This window comes from Sorex araneus, chromosome 9, assembly GCF_027595985.1.
Source record: "Sorex araneus isolate mSorAra2 chromosome 9, mSorAra2.pri, whole genome shotgun sequence".
Lineage (NCBI taxonomy): Eukaryota > Metazoa > Chordata > Mammalia > Eulipotyphla > Soricidae > Sorex > Sorex araneus.
Genome location: NC_073310.1, coordinates 28,993,884 through 29,010,346, shown reverse-complemented (window position 1 = coordinate 29,010,346; position 16,463 = coordinate 28,993,884). Strand labels below are relative to the sequence as shown.

Below are 16,463 nucleotides of genomic sequence, written 5' to 3'. Positions count from 1 at the left end.
AACAGCTAAGATAGTAGAGGCCAGAGCAATAGTACAGTGGGTAAGGTGCCTGCCTTGCACACAACTGACCTGGGTTAGATTCTTAACATCCCATAAGCTCCCCTGAGCTCGCCAGGAGTGATCCCTGAGTGAAGAGTCAGAAGCAAGACCTGAGAATCACCAGATGTGGCCCAAAAACAAACAAAGAAGAAAAACCAAATGGCTAAGATAGTAATTTTCATATTATACGGAAATTGCCATAATTAAAATTTGCTTCAAAGAAGAAGAACGATAGAGGGAGAGAAGACAGGCCATGTGAACTTCTCTAATGTAACTGCACCTAAGAAACATTTGAGGAAAAACTTAATACAGTAGAGTTAACATCTTAATGCAAAATTGCTGTAAGAAAATGTAAGTATGACTAATGTTTTACTTATGCATAAATTTTCAAATAATGTGACTCCCTCAAGATTTTGAAGTTAAACAAGAATCACAATATCAACTCTAAGAAGCCAAATGAGCTATAAATGCCAGGTGGCAGTGTTAACACTATCAAGCAAACAGACATGCAGTGCTACTGTGGGAAAACTAACCAAGGTTTGTACTTTTAGAACTATGCAACCTTGTCTGGCAGGCATCCCTCACATAAACTGCATCATTACCCACATAATCCTAAGAAATGTGAATATACACTAGGACTGAATCCAAAAAATTCACATGTCTTTTAAAGCTCTGGAATTTCTTTTTCTTTTTCTTTTTTCATTATTGAATCTCCATGAGATACAGTTACAAAGCTTTCATCTTTGAGTTTCAATCATACAATGATCAAACACCCATGCCTCTACTAGTGCACATTCTCCACCACCAATGTTCTCAGTATCCTCCCGCCCTTTCCAACCCTCCCCTTGCCTCCATGGCAGTCAATTTCCTCTATACTGTTTCTCTCTATTTGGGGGCATTATGAGTTGCAATACAGATACGGAGAGGTTATCACATTTGGTCCTTTATCTACTTTGAGCACACATCTCCCATCTGAAACGATTCCTCCAACCATCATTGACTTAGTGATCCCTTCTTTATTCCAGCTGCCATCTCCCCCAGCTTGTGAGACAGGCTTCCAACTATTGGGCAATCTTCCTGGCCCTTGTGTCTACTGTCCTTGGGTGTCAGTCTCATATTATGTTATTTTATATTCCACAAATGAGTGCTGTCCGTCAATGTCTGTCCCTCTTTTTCTAACTCATTTCACTTCGCATGATAATCTCCATGACCATCCACTTATAAGCAAATTTCATGACTTCATCTCTCCTAACAGCTACATAAGTATTCCATTGTGTAAATATACCAAAGTTTCTTTAACCAGTCGTCTGTTCTTGGGCACTCGGGTTGTTTCCAGTTTCTGGCTATTGTGAACAGTGTTGCAATGCAGATGTCATTTCTAACCATACTTTTTTGCACCCTCGGGATATATTCCCAGAAGTGGTATTGTGGGGTCATATGGAAGGACAATTTCTAGTTTTTGAAGGTTGTTTTCCAAAAAGGCTGGACTAATCAGCATTCCCACCAAAAGTGAAAGAGTGTCCCTTTTTCCCCCGGTTGTTTCTGTTCTTTTGGATGTGTGCCAGTCTCTGTGGTGTGAAATGATATCTCATTGTTGTTTTGATTTGCATTTCCCCAGTGATTAGCGATGTGGAGCATTTCTTCATGTGTATTTTGGACATTTGTATTTCTTTTTGAGGAAGCTTCTGTTCCTTTTTTCTCCCCACTCTTTGATGGGGTTGGAGGTTTTTTTTTTATACAATTCTACTTGTGTCTCATATATCCTGGATATTAATCCTTTATCTGATGGGTATTGGGTAAATATTCTTTCCCATTCTGTGAGCTCTCTCTGTATTTAGATGACTTTCTTTTGAGGTGCAGGAGCTTCTTAGTTTAATGTAGTCCCACTTGTTTATGTTTGTTTCCACTGTCTTTGTCAGTGGTGTTTCATCTTTAAAGATACTTTTAGCTTCAATGTCATGGAGAATTCTACCTACATTTCCTCCATGTATCTTATGGATTCAGGTACATGGATTAGACAGGATTAGACAGATTAGAGTTCATTTTTTTCCAGGTAGCTGTCCAATTTGTCCAGAACTACTTGTTGAAGAGGCTTTGCTTGTTCCGCTTCACTTTTCTTGCTCTTTTGTCAAAGATTAAGAGATTATATATTTGAGAGTCTGTGACAGAATATTCAAATCTGTACCATTGGTCTGTGGGTCTGTTTCTAGTCCATTACCATGCTGGTTTTTTTTCTTTTTGGCTTTTTGGATCACACCCGGCGATGCACAGGGGTTACTCCTGGCTCATGCAATCAGGAATTACTCCTAGCGGTGCTCAGGGGACCATATGGGATGCTGGGAATTGAACCTGGGCTGGCTGCGTGCAAGGCAAATGCCCTACCTGCTGTGCTATCGCTGCAGCCCACCATGCTGTTTGAATTACTACTTAAAGCTCTGGAATTTCTAATACTGACAACCTGTACATCATCTGATAAGGTCTATATCTATACATCATTGTTTAAATGTCCTAAATTTTTGTGGAAGATCAATGTGTAATATATATTAGGATTATAATATGAAGTAAATGTGTAAGGACCATATGGCATTTAACTGATCATCCTCCATTGGAATGTTAAGTGCAATTAATAGAGGATCCTATAGTTTTTATAAGAAGTAGAGACTTTGAGGCTGCAGTGATAGCACAGTAGGGAGGGCATGTGGCCAGCACGTGGTCTTGCATGTGGCCAAGCCAGGTTCGATCCCCAGCATCCCATATGATCCCCCAAGCACCTCCAGGAGTAATTCCTGAGTGCAGAGCCAGCAGTATTGGCAAAGCCCCTGAGCATTGCCGGGCGTGACAAAAAAAAAAAAAGTAGGGACATTTGAGCAATGATATCAAGACTGTACCATCAAAGGTGCATATGTTCTGATACCTAATAGATGGAAAGAGACTTTTTTAAAAGGCAGGAGTGATGAGTATATTTCAAGAAAACGGAGTAGAGAATTCAGTGAAATTTAAAGGAGAGGAAGAAAGTAGATTCAATTCACGAAAGAAAACTGAATTTAAAGTACTTAAATTCAAGAAAGGGCAAAAGAAGTAGTGGTGGGAAAAGCTAAAGAACATAATAAGGCCGTGATCTGATAAGGGGCTTTACCAGTAGCCAAATGAAATGTGAAGGAAGAGGAGAACTTCCCTGTAGCATAAAATGTGGAATGGATTGAAGGAACAATAAAAGAGTAGTTTGACTTGATTGCAGTAGCAGTAGTCCAGGTAAGAAGAGTTAGAGGCCTCTATAAAGAATAAATATTTAGAGTAAATAATCAGTAGGCCTTGGTTTTAATATGTAAAGAGGAAAGGGGAAAAGAATTATCCCCATATACTTATTCTGGATAGAAATATGTATCATGGTTCACAGTAAGAATATGTGAGAGAAGTGGATGATATATTTCTTTGGGAAGGTAGCATTTAAAGTGCTAGGATGTAATATAGATAGCATCAGTACCTGAAGGGAGAGAAAAGGAGAAGAAAAGTGAGGGAAAAGGAGGAGAGGAAGAGGGAGAAAGGGGGAGGAGTTAGGAGGAAGATGCAGAGAGGACAAAAGAGGAAGAGTAAGTGGGTGGGGATAAAAGAAAATATATATATATAGATAGCATCAGTAAAACTATATATGTGTGTATACTCTGTTCAAAATTATACATACATATATATGAACCCTCTGGTCAAAATTATACACACATACATATGTGTGTGTATCACTATATCCCTGTATCAGTCATCCCGTTGCTCATTGATTTGCTTGAGCAGGCACCAGTAATGTCTCCATTGTGAGATTTGTTACTGTTTTTGGCATATTGAATGCACCATGGGTAGCTTGCCAGGCTCTGCCGTGTGGACAAGATACTCTCAGTAGCTTGCAGGCTCTCTGAGAGGGACAGAGGAATCAAACCTGGGTTGGACACGTGCAAGCAAATGCCCTACCTGCTGTGTATAATCTTGACCAGAGGGTCTCTATATACACACATGTAATATATATATATGTAAAGTTATTCAGTCACTATTTACAAATATAGGGTATTGTTTCTCAGCCTTTTGGCTAAGATCAAGTGTAGTACAAATACAGGGTGAAAAAAGAGGAACTAGAATGGATCCCTGGGAAAATACTTTGGAGGCATATTGAGAGGTCAATATGTCCTCAGTTGGAAACCAATTAAGATATTTCAAGAATTTAGTGACCACAGGTCCTTAGGAATCAGCTTTGAGGTTTGGGTTGAGTGATGTGAGTGATGGAAGCAGACACTGGATTAGAATGAGCAGAAAGGTGGGAGGCTGAGATGATGACTATGAATGCAACTGACAATTCTGAATAAAATGTGGATGAAACTGGAAGAATGTTAAACATTCATGTTAAATGGAGTAAGCCAAAAGAAGGACAAATACAGAATGAGATCACTTATATGTGGCATATAGAATAATAGGATGAGAGAATGCAATGTATTAAAAAATGGGATGCCAGAGCTGCACAGCGGGTAGGGTGTTTGCCTTGCACGTGGCCGACCTGGGTTTGATTCCCAGCATCCCATATGGTCCCCCAAGCACCGCCAGGAGTAATTCCTGAGTGAATGAGCCAGGAGTAACCACTGTGCAATACCCAAAAACAAAAATATAAAAAATTAATAAATAAAAAGTGGGATGCTTGGATCATCTTTGACCCCCAATTTTAGGGAGGAGGAGAGAGAAGGAAAGAAATCAAAAGAGGTGCACATAGCCAACTGCTTTCATCCCCAGGGGTTCCATCTGGTTCCCCAAGATCCACCAGGAGTGATTTCTGAGTGCAGAGCTAGGATTTACCCCCAAGAACTGCAGGGTGTAACAAAAATAAAAACAAAAGAAATCAAAATAGGAAGTAAGAAGAGCCAGATGGGAAGCAACTAGGGGCAGGCATCAAGGGGACATGGGTGTATAGGTGAAGAGTGGTATCACTACCTATAAAAACCAGAGTCAATAGCACTGAACTCATGAGACCCAAACTTCAACAGCTGAACTTGAAAATGTGCCAGTCAGTGGCAACAGAGTGATAGTGCAATGGGTAGGGCACTTGCCTTATATCCAGCAGACCTGAGTTTGACCATTTGGTCCCTCGAGACCTTGAGAAGTTATCCCTAAGCACAAAGCCAGGAGTAAGTCCTGAGTACCACTTAGTGTGACACAAAAAAAACAAAATCAAAAATAAAATTAATGTGTCAGTCAAGATGGCAGGCAGGGTAGGGGGAAAGCAGGAGAGGAGCATGGAGACAATGGTGGAAGGGAGTTGATATTGGTGGTGAGATTGGTGCTAGACCATTGTATGTCTAACACTCAACTATGAATAACTATAAATTCTGGTGTTCAAATAAAATGAAAAAACTTAATAAAGGTTCTGAAAGAGAGGACCAGAGTATGACAAAGTGCATGTTTGGTTTGGGCAAGTCTTTCAGAGTTGGTCAAATGATGATGAAAAGGATCCCCCAAGAAAAAATTATCCTTAAGATGTTAAGTATTCTTCTTAGTTTACACTCTAATTTTGAGCAACTTCTATTCTTCTATCCTGTTGTTTCCTTGTAACCTAGGAAACAAAGGTGCTGATTATATTGCATCTTATAGTTCAAGGAGAGATGAATACAAATATTGTTTGTAGGAGTACCTACAGGAAATGAACCCAAATCATTACCCCTGTGGGCCTTAAGTTGTTAAAAGAAAAAATGTAGGGGTTGGAGAGATAGCACAGTGGGTAGAGCATTTGCCTTGCATACGAGGCCGACCCGGGTTCAATTCCCAGCATCCCATATGGTCCCCTGAGCATCACCAGGAGTAATTCCTGAGTGCAGAGCCAGGAGTAACCCCTGTGCAACGTTGGGTGTGACCCAAAAAGCAAAAAAAAAAAAGTACTAATTAGAATAAAGGGGTAGTAGGGAGCTCAGATCGGGACTGAGCCTCTTCTGCCCAGATCCCCCATTTTCCAATAGCTAGGCAGTCACACCCAGAAACTGCCCCTGGGACCGTGTAATCCCATCAAGGGCCAACATCCAGAGACTATAAAACCAAGCTCCCAGAAGCAGGAGACATCTGATAGCCTAGTTCTCCCTCTTAGAGAACCTGGCAAGCTATCAAGAGTTTACTACTGCCAGCAAGGGAGAGCCTAGCAAACTCCCTGCGTTGTATTCATATGCTAAATACAGTAACAATGATGGGTCTCATTCCCCTAAACCTGAAGAGCTGCTAATGCAGCACCTTTAGGAAGGATGAATAAAGAGAGGCTGCTAATATCTCAGGGCTAGGAAGAATGGAGATGTTACTTGGCCCACTCAAGGAAATCGGTGATCAATGGGATGATAGTGATAGGGAGTATATGGAAATATTCTGTACTCTCTGCTCAAATTTTCTATAAACCCAAAATCCTAAAGTCGTCTTTTTTTAATCTTTTTATTTTTTTTATTTTTTATTTTCTTGTTTTTGTTTTTGCTGGAGACATTTGGAGTGAAATTGATAGGAGATTATCTCTCTGAGAAGTGGCCACTTCAACTGTGTTAGGGGAGTTGAATTCTATTAATGGGTAAAAATCAATCAAGTTTGTTTTGCCGTATATAAACTAGGGTGGTGAATTTGGCTGTAAAATGGGATCTGTATGTCATGCTGGGCAGATCTATTGTTGCACAGGATTACAGGTCTTACTAGTCAGGAACATCATGTAAATTCTGATTTACTTAGTTTGTGGCTTTGTGAACAGCAGCTAACATCAGGTAAACTTAATGTAAGGTCAGAGAAGCTATCAGATATATTTTATTCATAGTGTATGTCGGTTTCCTTAAGAGTAATTGGATTGATAGAAAGAAACTGTGGTTTTTCATCATAGTATATGAAAATGAAGATACAGGGTTTGCAGACAGTCCAAAAGATACAGTATATCCTTTTCATACTGTATTTGGAATTGCTGGATTCTCACTTTCAGGAGAACAACAAATTAATCCAATTAGTCCTGTTGCTGCATGTCAGAAGTGCTTCAAAGAGTAAATGTTTAGCCTGAATTAGTAAAGTAGATGTATTAGTGCAAAAATTGCTTAATATGATTTACACATATTAATATTTGTTAATGTTTGTGAAAAGTGCTTATCAAATGTAAATGACTATGTTACTATGTTATATATAGTTGTGTTTATTTTCATAAATTATATAACTATATGTTATGAATAAAAGACATACTGTATAGTATATATACATATATATACATGTATATACATATATAAAAATAATACTAACACAAGACTTGCTAGCCAGAGGGAAACTCATCTTGTCTTCATTTAAACCAGCATCTATCCAGATAAGTTCTTAGTCCTGGCCATGAGTCCTCCAAAGAGCTAACAGAACAGAACTCTAACTGGCCCCATAAATCTTTACTTTTCCATGTGCAGGGGAAATGCCCACTTCCAGTCAACAAATTGGAGTGCAGACGTGGCTATGTATTGATGGGCCACCTCCTCCCTCCCACAGACACTTGTATAGATATCACACTTTAGAATTACTAAGCAGAGAGTTGCAGAAAGTAGTACTTCATTGAATTTAGATGGCTCCTGAAAGACATGAATCAATTTTTATGCTCTTTAGTTGAAGTTTGACAACCCTACTTGTGTCCTGTTTTCTTCTGATGGGTAACCTCTAGGTAGTTAAAATAGGATGCCACTAATGGCAAAAAAGAATGCTTGCATTTCCTGTTGATAATACTTCAGGGACCAACATCACTTTAGAGCCACTCTAATCACAAACTTGAAGGATGCTGCCCTTGGTCATTGTCCCCAAGGGAAAGGTCTTTGTAAAATGATCTTTAAAAATATATATAAACAATTCAGCTGAAACGTATTGTGATAACACATAGCAAAACCAAATATTAATCTATTGATTAAATGAAAGCTTTCATATAAAGTCAAAATGGAACGGATTCCATTATATTGCTCTGATGGTAAACTTACTAAGTTATTGATCTAAAACTAGTGTTTGTTTAGAAGCAACGTGAAACTCAGAAAACTCATCACCATTCACTCAGCTTTTTTTCCTCTGAATATTCTATAGTTGAGTCCGGAGAGGCAAAAAAGCATAGTCAAAATGACATCTGCACTGGTATGTTCATTGCTGCACTGTTTACAATAGTCAAAGGCAGATTTAATTTGAAGTAATTGTTATCTCACACAAAATTACAACAAATCCTCTTTGGCAATTTCAATTTTTCCATTTTCACTGCCTTACTTTAATCTCATGTGGCAAGGGTCACAACTATTCCCCTCTGCTGGTGTGTTTGGCTTTTTCTAATTACACGTGCTGTTTTGCTGACTCCCGTCCTTACACACTTTCTATCAGCGTTGCTGGATCCTGCCTTTCAGTCTTATGGTGGTGGTGGTGGGCGGGGGGAGTAGCATTTCTTCTATTATCCTTCTCCTTGGCCTATTCATCAGGCCCATTTTGAATAATGATTTTTTCTCCCCAAATCAAGGCAGTGAATAGCAGTGTCTCCTTGCCTGGCTCTTAGACCCAAGACAGTAATCATTTTTGCTTCTTCACACTAAGGCAGAAAGTGCCCACATATTTTCATGTGTTCCTCTTTTTTGGCCTGCTCATCAGGTCCCGCAGAGCAATAAATTTTCACTTCAACAGTCAAATCATTGGACAGCTAGCTGTAGGCCAAGCCCCCCCCTGGGGCTGTCCACACTCTGACCTCCTGTCCCCCACACTCTGTTGTCCTCCTCTGCATGTGAAAGTTTGTAAGGCTGTCTTTCTTTTTCTTAAGCAGTTTTTCAAATAGCAACAGCCTTTCCTCCCAGAATCTAGAATGACACAGAAAATTTTTCTTCCACTGTTTTATTTTTGTTTCTTTATTTGTTTTTTTTGGGGGAGGGGTAGTTGTTTTGTATTGTTGGTTTGTTTGTTTTAGTCATCTCATTTTTCCTGAGGTGCTGAACTCTTTGAGATGTTTATCCCTTTTATGACAATCTGAAAAGAGGTCTTGTGAAAAAAATGTGCAGACAGTACAGTTAGTTACCCTTGAACAATGCTGAATCCTTTCAGTCACAGCTGCTCACAGTTCATCGTTGGCCCTTCATGCTTTCTTATAACCTCAATTGGTTCTGATATCTGCATTCTTGAACACACAACCTATGTATAGAAGGAAGAAACTTAAAGCCCCTGCTACTGGAATGTATCAACTCTATTTACATAAAAAACAAGTTATATTCATGTCAAAAACAGTAACAACAAGTCTCACAATGGAGACGTTACTGGTGCCTGCTCAAGCAACTCGATGAACAATGGGATGACAGCAAAAAAAATAAATCCATGATGCACAATAAATTATTCTTTCCCTGAACAGTCACCCCAATTTTTTAGTACTTGAATGAGTTCTTTTCAAGTATTTATCCCTCCCTCACAAAAAAGGAAAAAGAACAATTTCCAGTGGTTTCCTTCTCATACTGACCAAGTGACAGAAGCTCTAGTCAGTCACTGTAGAAGAGACCTAATTCAGATAATCCCATCATTACCTTTAGGCTAGAGCTAAATATCCAAACCTAAGATGGACAGAAAGAACAATCCTTGATGTCAGATTATTGTGTAACATTTTCTTCACTGGGCCACAGCTGAAGAAATTTCATAGAAATATTTATAAAAATAATAAAAGGATCTGAACTTACATCTTTCCATTTTGCTAAACCATGATGGGGGAAACGGGGAAAGGGGGAGATGGTCTGTCTAAACCCAAGAATATAATAACACTGCCTCTTTTTCCTTGTTTTAGGGAATGCTGTCGATTTTTTGGAGACAATGGCTTGACATTGAAGGTGTTTTTTACCAAGGCAGCACCCTTTGGTGTTCTTTGGACACTCACAAACTACCTGTACTTACATGCAATAAAGAAAATAAACACTACGGATGTCTCCGTGTTGTTCTGCTGCAACAAAGCTTTTGTGTTCTTGCTCTCATGGATCGTTCTCAGGGACAGGTTCATGGGAGTGAGGGTAAGTCCTTATTATCTGTCTTCCTCCCTCACTCAGTCAGATCAAACCAAACCTGCCATTGCCTTGCTTAGCTCTGTGCGCTGAACCATAAACATAAGCTGCTGATCACTTTTCTTCTGATTTCAGCACAAGAGGAGCCGGACAGAGGCACCTGCTCCTGTTTTGCCTTGCACTCCTTCTTGTTTGCAAACCCTGGCTAGACCACGTTCATTTAAAGCACCTTTCATTTCAGGCATTTCAACAAGCCTCCCCTAAAGTTTGTAGCAAGTGGGTGTTAGTCCTGGGAATGATGATGCATGCCCTCCTCCGTGTCTGCTCACCTCTCACAGGCTGCAGTAACGGGCAGCTTCAACCTCTCTGCTGATGTGGAGTCTCTCTGCTTCCACATATCCCATAGCCAAAGGAATCTTGTGCTTCTACACATACACAAATTCTTGGCAATCCTTTTGCTTGAACCTTGTGTACTGAAGCAAAATAGGACAGACACACTTCTGCTCAATCTACATTTTAGAGAGACAGTGTAACTTTCTTTATACCCCAAAGACAGTGAAATGGTGTCTCCTTAAATTACTTCCTGTTAAAACCAAGGCTTAGTGCATCGATCACATTTTATATAACTGTTGTGACACTTGACTAAAATTAACTTATATTTAATGGAAACTACTTTGTAATATCTGCTATTAGACACACACATACACAACGACGACTCAGGAGGCCCACTAAGAGGTGACAGCATTGACAGAATCATAGTGGCTTCTGTTGTCTCCCCCTGGTGGTCATTGACTGCCACTGTCCCATCATCACTGTCCTAATAATCCTCCTTTTGTCCTTTTCGTGGCATGTAATTCTTGAATGGAGTGCATTGCTCAGTTTTTCTTGCACCCTCACACCATGGAAACAAGCCGTGAAATGGAAAGCTCTTCTCATGGGAAGTTGCATTAGAGTAAACCAGGCTGTCCCCAGCAAGGGGCAGACTCTAGACCCTTTACTTGTCATTGTCCTGGGAGCAATGACATCACCCTAGTGGTGAATTCACGCCCACCTTGTTACTCAAACAGCAGTGGGGACATGAGTCAACGGCTGAGCAATATTTTTAGCTTTCAGTAGGGGGAAATTTTGTTTTGAGGCTGAGTGTTAATTTTGGAATAAAAACTCACTGTGCTACCACCAGAAAAGCTTTTAGCAAATAAATGATCTAATAGCTCTCCAAAAGAAATGCAGGTCCTTCCAGCAATAATCTGTCCAGCAGTCGACCTTACTGGACACCGTGGGACCCAGATGTCCTGTGGTCTCTGTCGATAGGGTTAGGAGAAGGAGGTGAAAATATATGTGAAACACACAGAGGCTTCTGGTGCTTCCGAGTCTTTGTTGCTATACATGGAAAGAAAGTTTTCCACTAACATCCCTGAGCTATGAAGTGGTCTATCCATCCTGACCTACTGATCAGTTGGGAATAGAGCTCAATGTTGAAGCCTTCAGTCCTAAGCTGGCAATGAAACTCAGGGCCACAGGGCTTGTTTTGGTAATTAAATATTGTGATCTGTAGAGCACTGTTAGGTTGTGGTTCTCTCTGATACTCATTATTCCCTGGAGAAGTTTGTGAATGGTCCTCTAAAAGCTTCTCACTCAAAGCCCTGGTGGACCTCCCTCTGCTCATCTGTAAGAGTTCAGAGAGTTTGCAGACTCTAAGATACTCCAGAAGTTGGCCAGAATGACTCAATTTCCCTTGATAAGCAGATGGAGTTTTAAGTCCGAGATAACATTATCTGGTACATAAATTCTCCTAAGACTTCTCTTCAACTGCTACTGGGTCAGCAAGCACATTCCTCTGGGTAGATTCCAAAGACATAAAGGGTCCCTATCCTTTAGGGCTTGCAGACAAGCCTGTGAATCAGAGAGACGTAGAGAACACAGCAAGTCTCAGCATTGTGGAACAGATTGCTGAGAGAACCTTGAGCCACTCAGACAATTATGCAAACCACAAAAGATGAGTTCCTGGAAAACATCAGCAGGTCCACTTGTGTGAACAGAGCAGAAAGACACAAATATATCTTCTAATGCTGGAGAGAACTTGGTCACACGTAGCATCAAAGATGACTATGGAAAGACCCCTAAGTCGACTCCTGTGTCACCTTTTGATTTTTAATGCATTCCAGGCTCTTCAGGCACAGATTGTCACACAAAAGAAAATAAATTCTAGTCTAGACGCTGATAGATAATCAAGGTTGGCATCCTGGACCTACTCAAAGGCTGTCAAGCCTAGAGCAAATTAGTTAGCAGCTCTGAGCCCTGAGTTATCTCAATTTTAAATAGAATATTAGTATTCATAAATCACTTGTGAGATTAAAACAAGATGCAAGCCTGACTCATAACTCGATGTTATCTTTTATTAATATTGAAATTTTTATTATTCCTTCTTAATTCAATGGGGCTGATGGAACAGTCCAAGTAATTTGTTGACGGTGTTTAGAAGGTAACAAGCACTCAGAAAGGCAGCTTTGTGTTGCAAAAGCAGCAACAGAATGAGAACAAGTAAAATTCTAAAGGCATGAAGTATGCCCTCTTATAAAACTGAAGACTCACCAGAAGACCCTTGGGTCAGCAATTGGATGAAGGAAGGATCAACTGGGTGAGATAATCTCTACCCATTCTCAGCAAAAATAGAAGGGGTGCTCTGATTATTCAACAACCGATCTAACCACCCTCATCAGTATGGCTTTCAAGACAAGAGGAGCTGATAAAGGGGCAAGAGGGCAAGCTTAATAGCAACTCAGGTGGACTCAACCCCCTGCAACATGTACTTCTGTACTTCTGTTTCATTCAGATTCAAGCTGATGTTTCCAAATGTTGCATGGTTTTCTGTGGCTTACAGAATCCATCTCTCAATAACTCCAGTTTCTGACCCTACTGCTTGAGCATGTCACAGAAGACAAAACACTCAGCTTGGACCCTCTTGCAGCCTCTGAAATAATCAGGAGGGAAGATTTCATCTCTAACTCCCATACTCTTTGAGTCAACAAGAAAAGCATAAAACTTAGGAAGCAATTTTTTAGGGAAGTACATTTAAAAATTTGTCTGTGGTTTCTAAATAAAAAGGTAAACTTTTTTAAAGGGGGGGATTAGTCTAATGGGGCAGAGAGATAATGCAGGCTCTTACCTTGCATGCAGCCAACAACAGTTCAATCCTTGGCACCACATATGGTCCCTGAGTAGCACCAGGAGGATTCCCTAAGAATCACCTGGCATGGTCCTAAAACAAAATAAAATCAAATTAGTCTGATTTATTCCCTTTTTCATAATTGTCCCTAACTTAACACTGGATAGTATACAGTGGGTAGTGTGGTTGCCTTGCATGAACCCACCTAGGTTCAATCCTTGATACTTGTTATGGTCCCCGGAGTCCCACCAGCAATGATTTTCCTGAACAAAGCCAAGAGTAAGCCTTGAGCTTACTGCCAGCTTATGACCTAAAATAACAAAATTACCCCTAACTGAACAGATCTCAAATACGAAGAACTTTGGCAGGGGACAACCCCTGGTTTAGCAAGTGACAGGAGGAGCATGGAGCTGAGATGTGCACCTCCCTGCAGTATTGAACCCACCTCTCCTCCTTCCTTCCTTGATGTTCGGGGCCTTCCAACTCCCGCCTGCTCAGACTGCTGTGATTGGGGAATGTATGCAGGAGGATATTACAGGAGGTGCCCATTCAAGTAAGGTCACTGTATCACTGTATCACTGTCACCCATTGCTCATCGATTTGCTCGAGCGGGCACCAGTAACCAGTTTGTGAGACTGGATACAATTCTCCATTGTGAGACTTGTTGTTACTGTTTTTGGCTTATCGAATAAGCCACAGGTAGCTTGCCAGGCTCTGCCACGTGGATGGGATACTCTCGGTAGCTTGCCAGGCTCTCCAAGAGGGACAGAGGAATTGAACCTGGGTCGACCGCATGCAAGGCAAATGCCCCACCCGTTGTGCTATTGCTCCAGCCCAAGTAAGTTCACCATTATGAAATTAAATGAGGCCACAGAAGTAGTTCACAGGTTAAGCATACACTAATTATATAGGAGACCAGTTTAATCCCCAGAACCACATGGTTCCATGACCACCACCTCGAGTGACTTCTGACCTCTCAGAAAGAGCATGTGCAGTTTCGGGAAGCATGACAGTCCTCTGAACAGCACATCTGAGTTTGGAGAATTAGCGACCACACACTGGCAAATGTAAACCAGAGAAATCACATACAATTTAGTGTCAAATAAAGATACCTCCTAAAACTAGAATTTGGCTCCCCAAAGGAATGACTCTGCTTTTGGAAGGACTCTTGGGCTCTGCCCTGCGCAGTCTATAGGGATGCTTTCACCTTCGCTATCTGGATGTACAGAATGAGGCAGCTTCTGAGACTGGCTCACACCTTTAGGGCATTTCTCTGGCCCAGAATCAGGGCTGAGGGTCTGGTACCCTCAGCAGGGCATCTGGTACCCAAGAGTGGCTGCTTGATCATTTGATCCTATGACTGTGAGACTGCCCAGTTCTCCCTGTTCCCACAAAAGGATGCCAGGAGGCTTCTCTGTCCCCCAGTGACATCTGTCAGAATGAACCCACAGGACCAAAGTTCCTCATACATTAACCAGAAAGCAGGCCAGTGGCCTCTGGTGCTTCTTACACCTCCAACTCCTTCCCTCGGCAATGCTGCACTGTACAGTTTGGGTGAAATCTATTCACTATTTATTATTTCGTCATTAGAGAAAGAGGTGCAAACCTGCTTTGTAAATCTGTAGGGGTCTTCTCCACTTCCTCACATTTCATCCCTAATCTGAGAAGACCCAAGTAAATTGGGAGGTGAACCAAACCATCTGAAATTAAACTGTGTTTTGACTCCCTCTCTCCAACCCCCCTTTCATTTGTAATATTTTTCTCTCCAATGATCTGATGTCTACCCTCATTGGGCTTTTTAAAGCAGCTTCTTTGCATTATGTGTGTCCTCTGGCGCAGGAACCATTTAGTGCCAAAAGAGAGCTCAAGTCTACGGCCATACCACCCTGAACGCGCCCATCTCGTCTGATCTCAGAAGCTAAGCAGAGTCGGGCCTGGTTAGTACTTGGCTGGGAGAGCTCAAGACTGGAGTCCATGCTTTGCTTGTGCAAGGCCCCAAGTTCAATCTCCAGTACCAAACGCCTCTCCAGCCCCCAGGGTCACTGCATCAGCGGTTCCATGCATTGGGCTGTGGAGGCCCACGCATCTGGGCTCTCCCCCAGAGTGACCACTGAGTCCTCTAAGCGTTGTTTAAGACACACACCCCAAAAAGAGAGAGCCTCTTTTTCCCTGCTTATTTTTACACTTACCTTTTTTTGTTATCCATTATTTTTGGAGGGGCTTGAATTTTTGCTTGTTTTCGGCTGTTTCTCTAAAAGAGCAGCTGTGCTCAGTGATTGTGGCACTTGAACATCAAATCTGTGTACTATGTGATCAGAATGAAGCAGATGATGGAAGTGAGCCTCTAAGCCAGAAAGAAGATTTAGGCAGACTAGGATCTGGCTTTCACCACTCTACATTTACCTGATCTTTTGAGAGTCCTGAGCTATAGGAGGATGTAAGAAAAGACTACCTGAGGAATACAGTGGGTGAATTATTAACACAAAGCAGTGCAAGATTCACCCATGTTACCTTTTGCTAACCTAAAATATTATGTTGAAACCACAGAGAAAACCCACAATTAAAATAACTGTCAATATCCATACTCTTTTACGATACAAATTCATAAATGTGTATATGTATATATGTTCAGGAAAGTGTGAGTCACACTGACAGCTGTTTAGCTCTGCTACACACAAGCTCTATGACTTTGGACAAATTAGTTAACCTCTCTGAACCTACATTTCACATCTATACAATAAAATAATGATAAAGACCTTTCTATTTTAACAATTAATTAAAATAAGAAAATATATATTATATATCTAAAACCACTTATATTACATATATATCTAAAACTACTTATCTCATAAATAGTCAGTGAATGTGAGCTCATTGCTATAGGCAGGTCAGGTCAGTTTGGGATGATCTGTCGAAAGATTAAATTCTTGTAAATCCAAGCTGCTGAAACATGTAGTGACATTTCTTTGTGGCCTTCACTGTCTTCAACTTGCAGCATCTGCTTCCCACCCAGTGAGTGGCATAGCTATAGCCCCTCATCAAGTTAGAATTGGATTTCCTCTCTATGCTGAAGAAAAATATTCTCCCAAGTATTTCATCTCTTGTGTGCTGTTGTTTTTTTTCTGTCATTTGGGGTCACACCTGGCGATGCTCACAGGTTACTCCTGGTTTATGCACTCAGGAATTACTCCTGGAGGTGCTCGGGGGACCATATGGGGTGCTGGGAATTGAACCCGGGTCTGCCGCGTGAC

At 41.0% G+C, this 16,463-nt stretch overlaps 1 protein-coding gene and 1 pseudogene across 4 annotated transcripts in view; both read left to right on the top strand.

Annotated features, from left to right (window-relative positions):
- SLC35F3 (solute carrier family 35 member F3) overlaps positions 1-16,463 on the top strand; it is a 528,189-nt gene that overhangs the window by 448,601 nt on the left and 63,125 nt on the right. For all 4 annotated transcript variants that reach the window (XR_008631432.1, XR_008631433.1, XM_004620368.2 and 1 more), the window contains one exon: positions 9,836-10,055. Coding sequence is in view for 2 of the 4 variants with exons in the window: in XM_004620368.2 (XP_004620425.1) it covers positions 9,836-10,055 (220 nt within the window). In the remaining 2 variants the exon portion in view is untranslated. The remainder of the gene's footprint in view (positions 1-9,835; positions 10,056-16,463) is intronic.
- On the top strand, positions 6,516-7,094 carry LOC105943420 (geranylgeranyl transferase type-2 subunit beta-like; annotated as a pseudogene).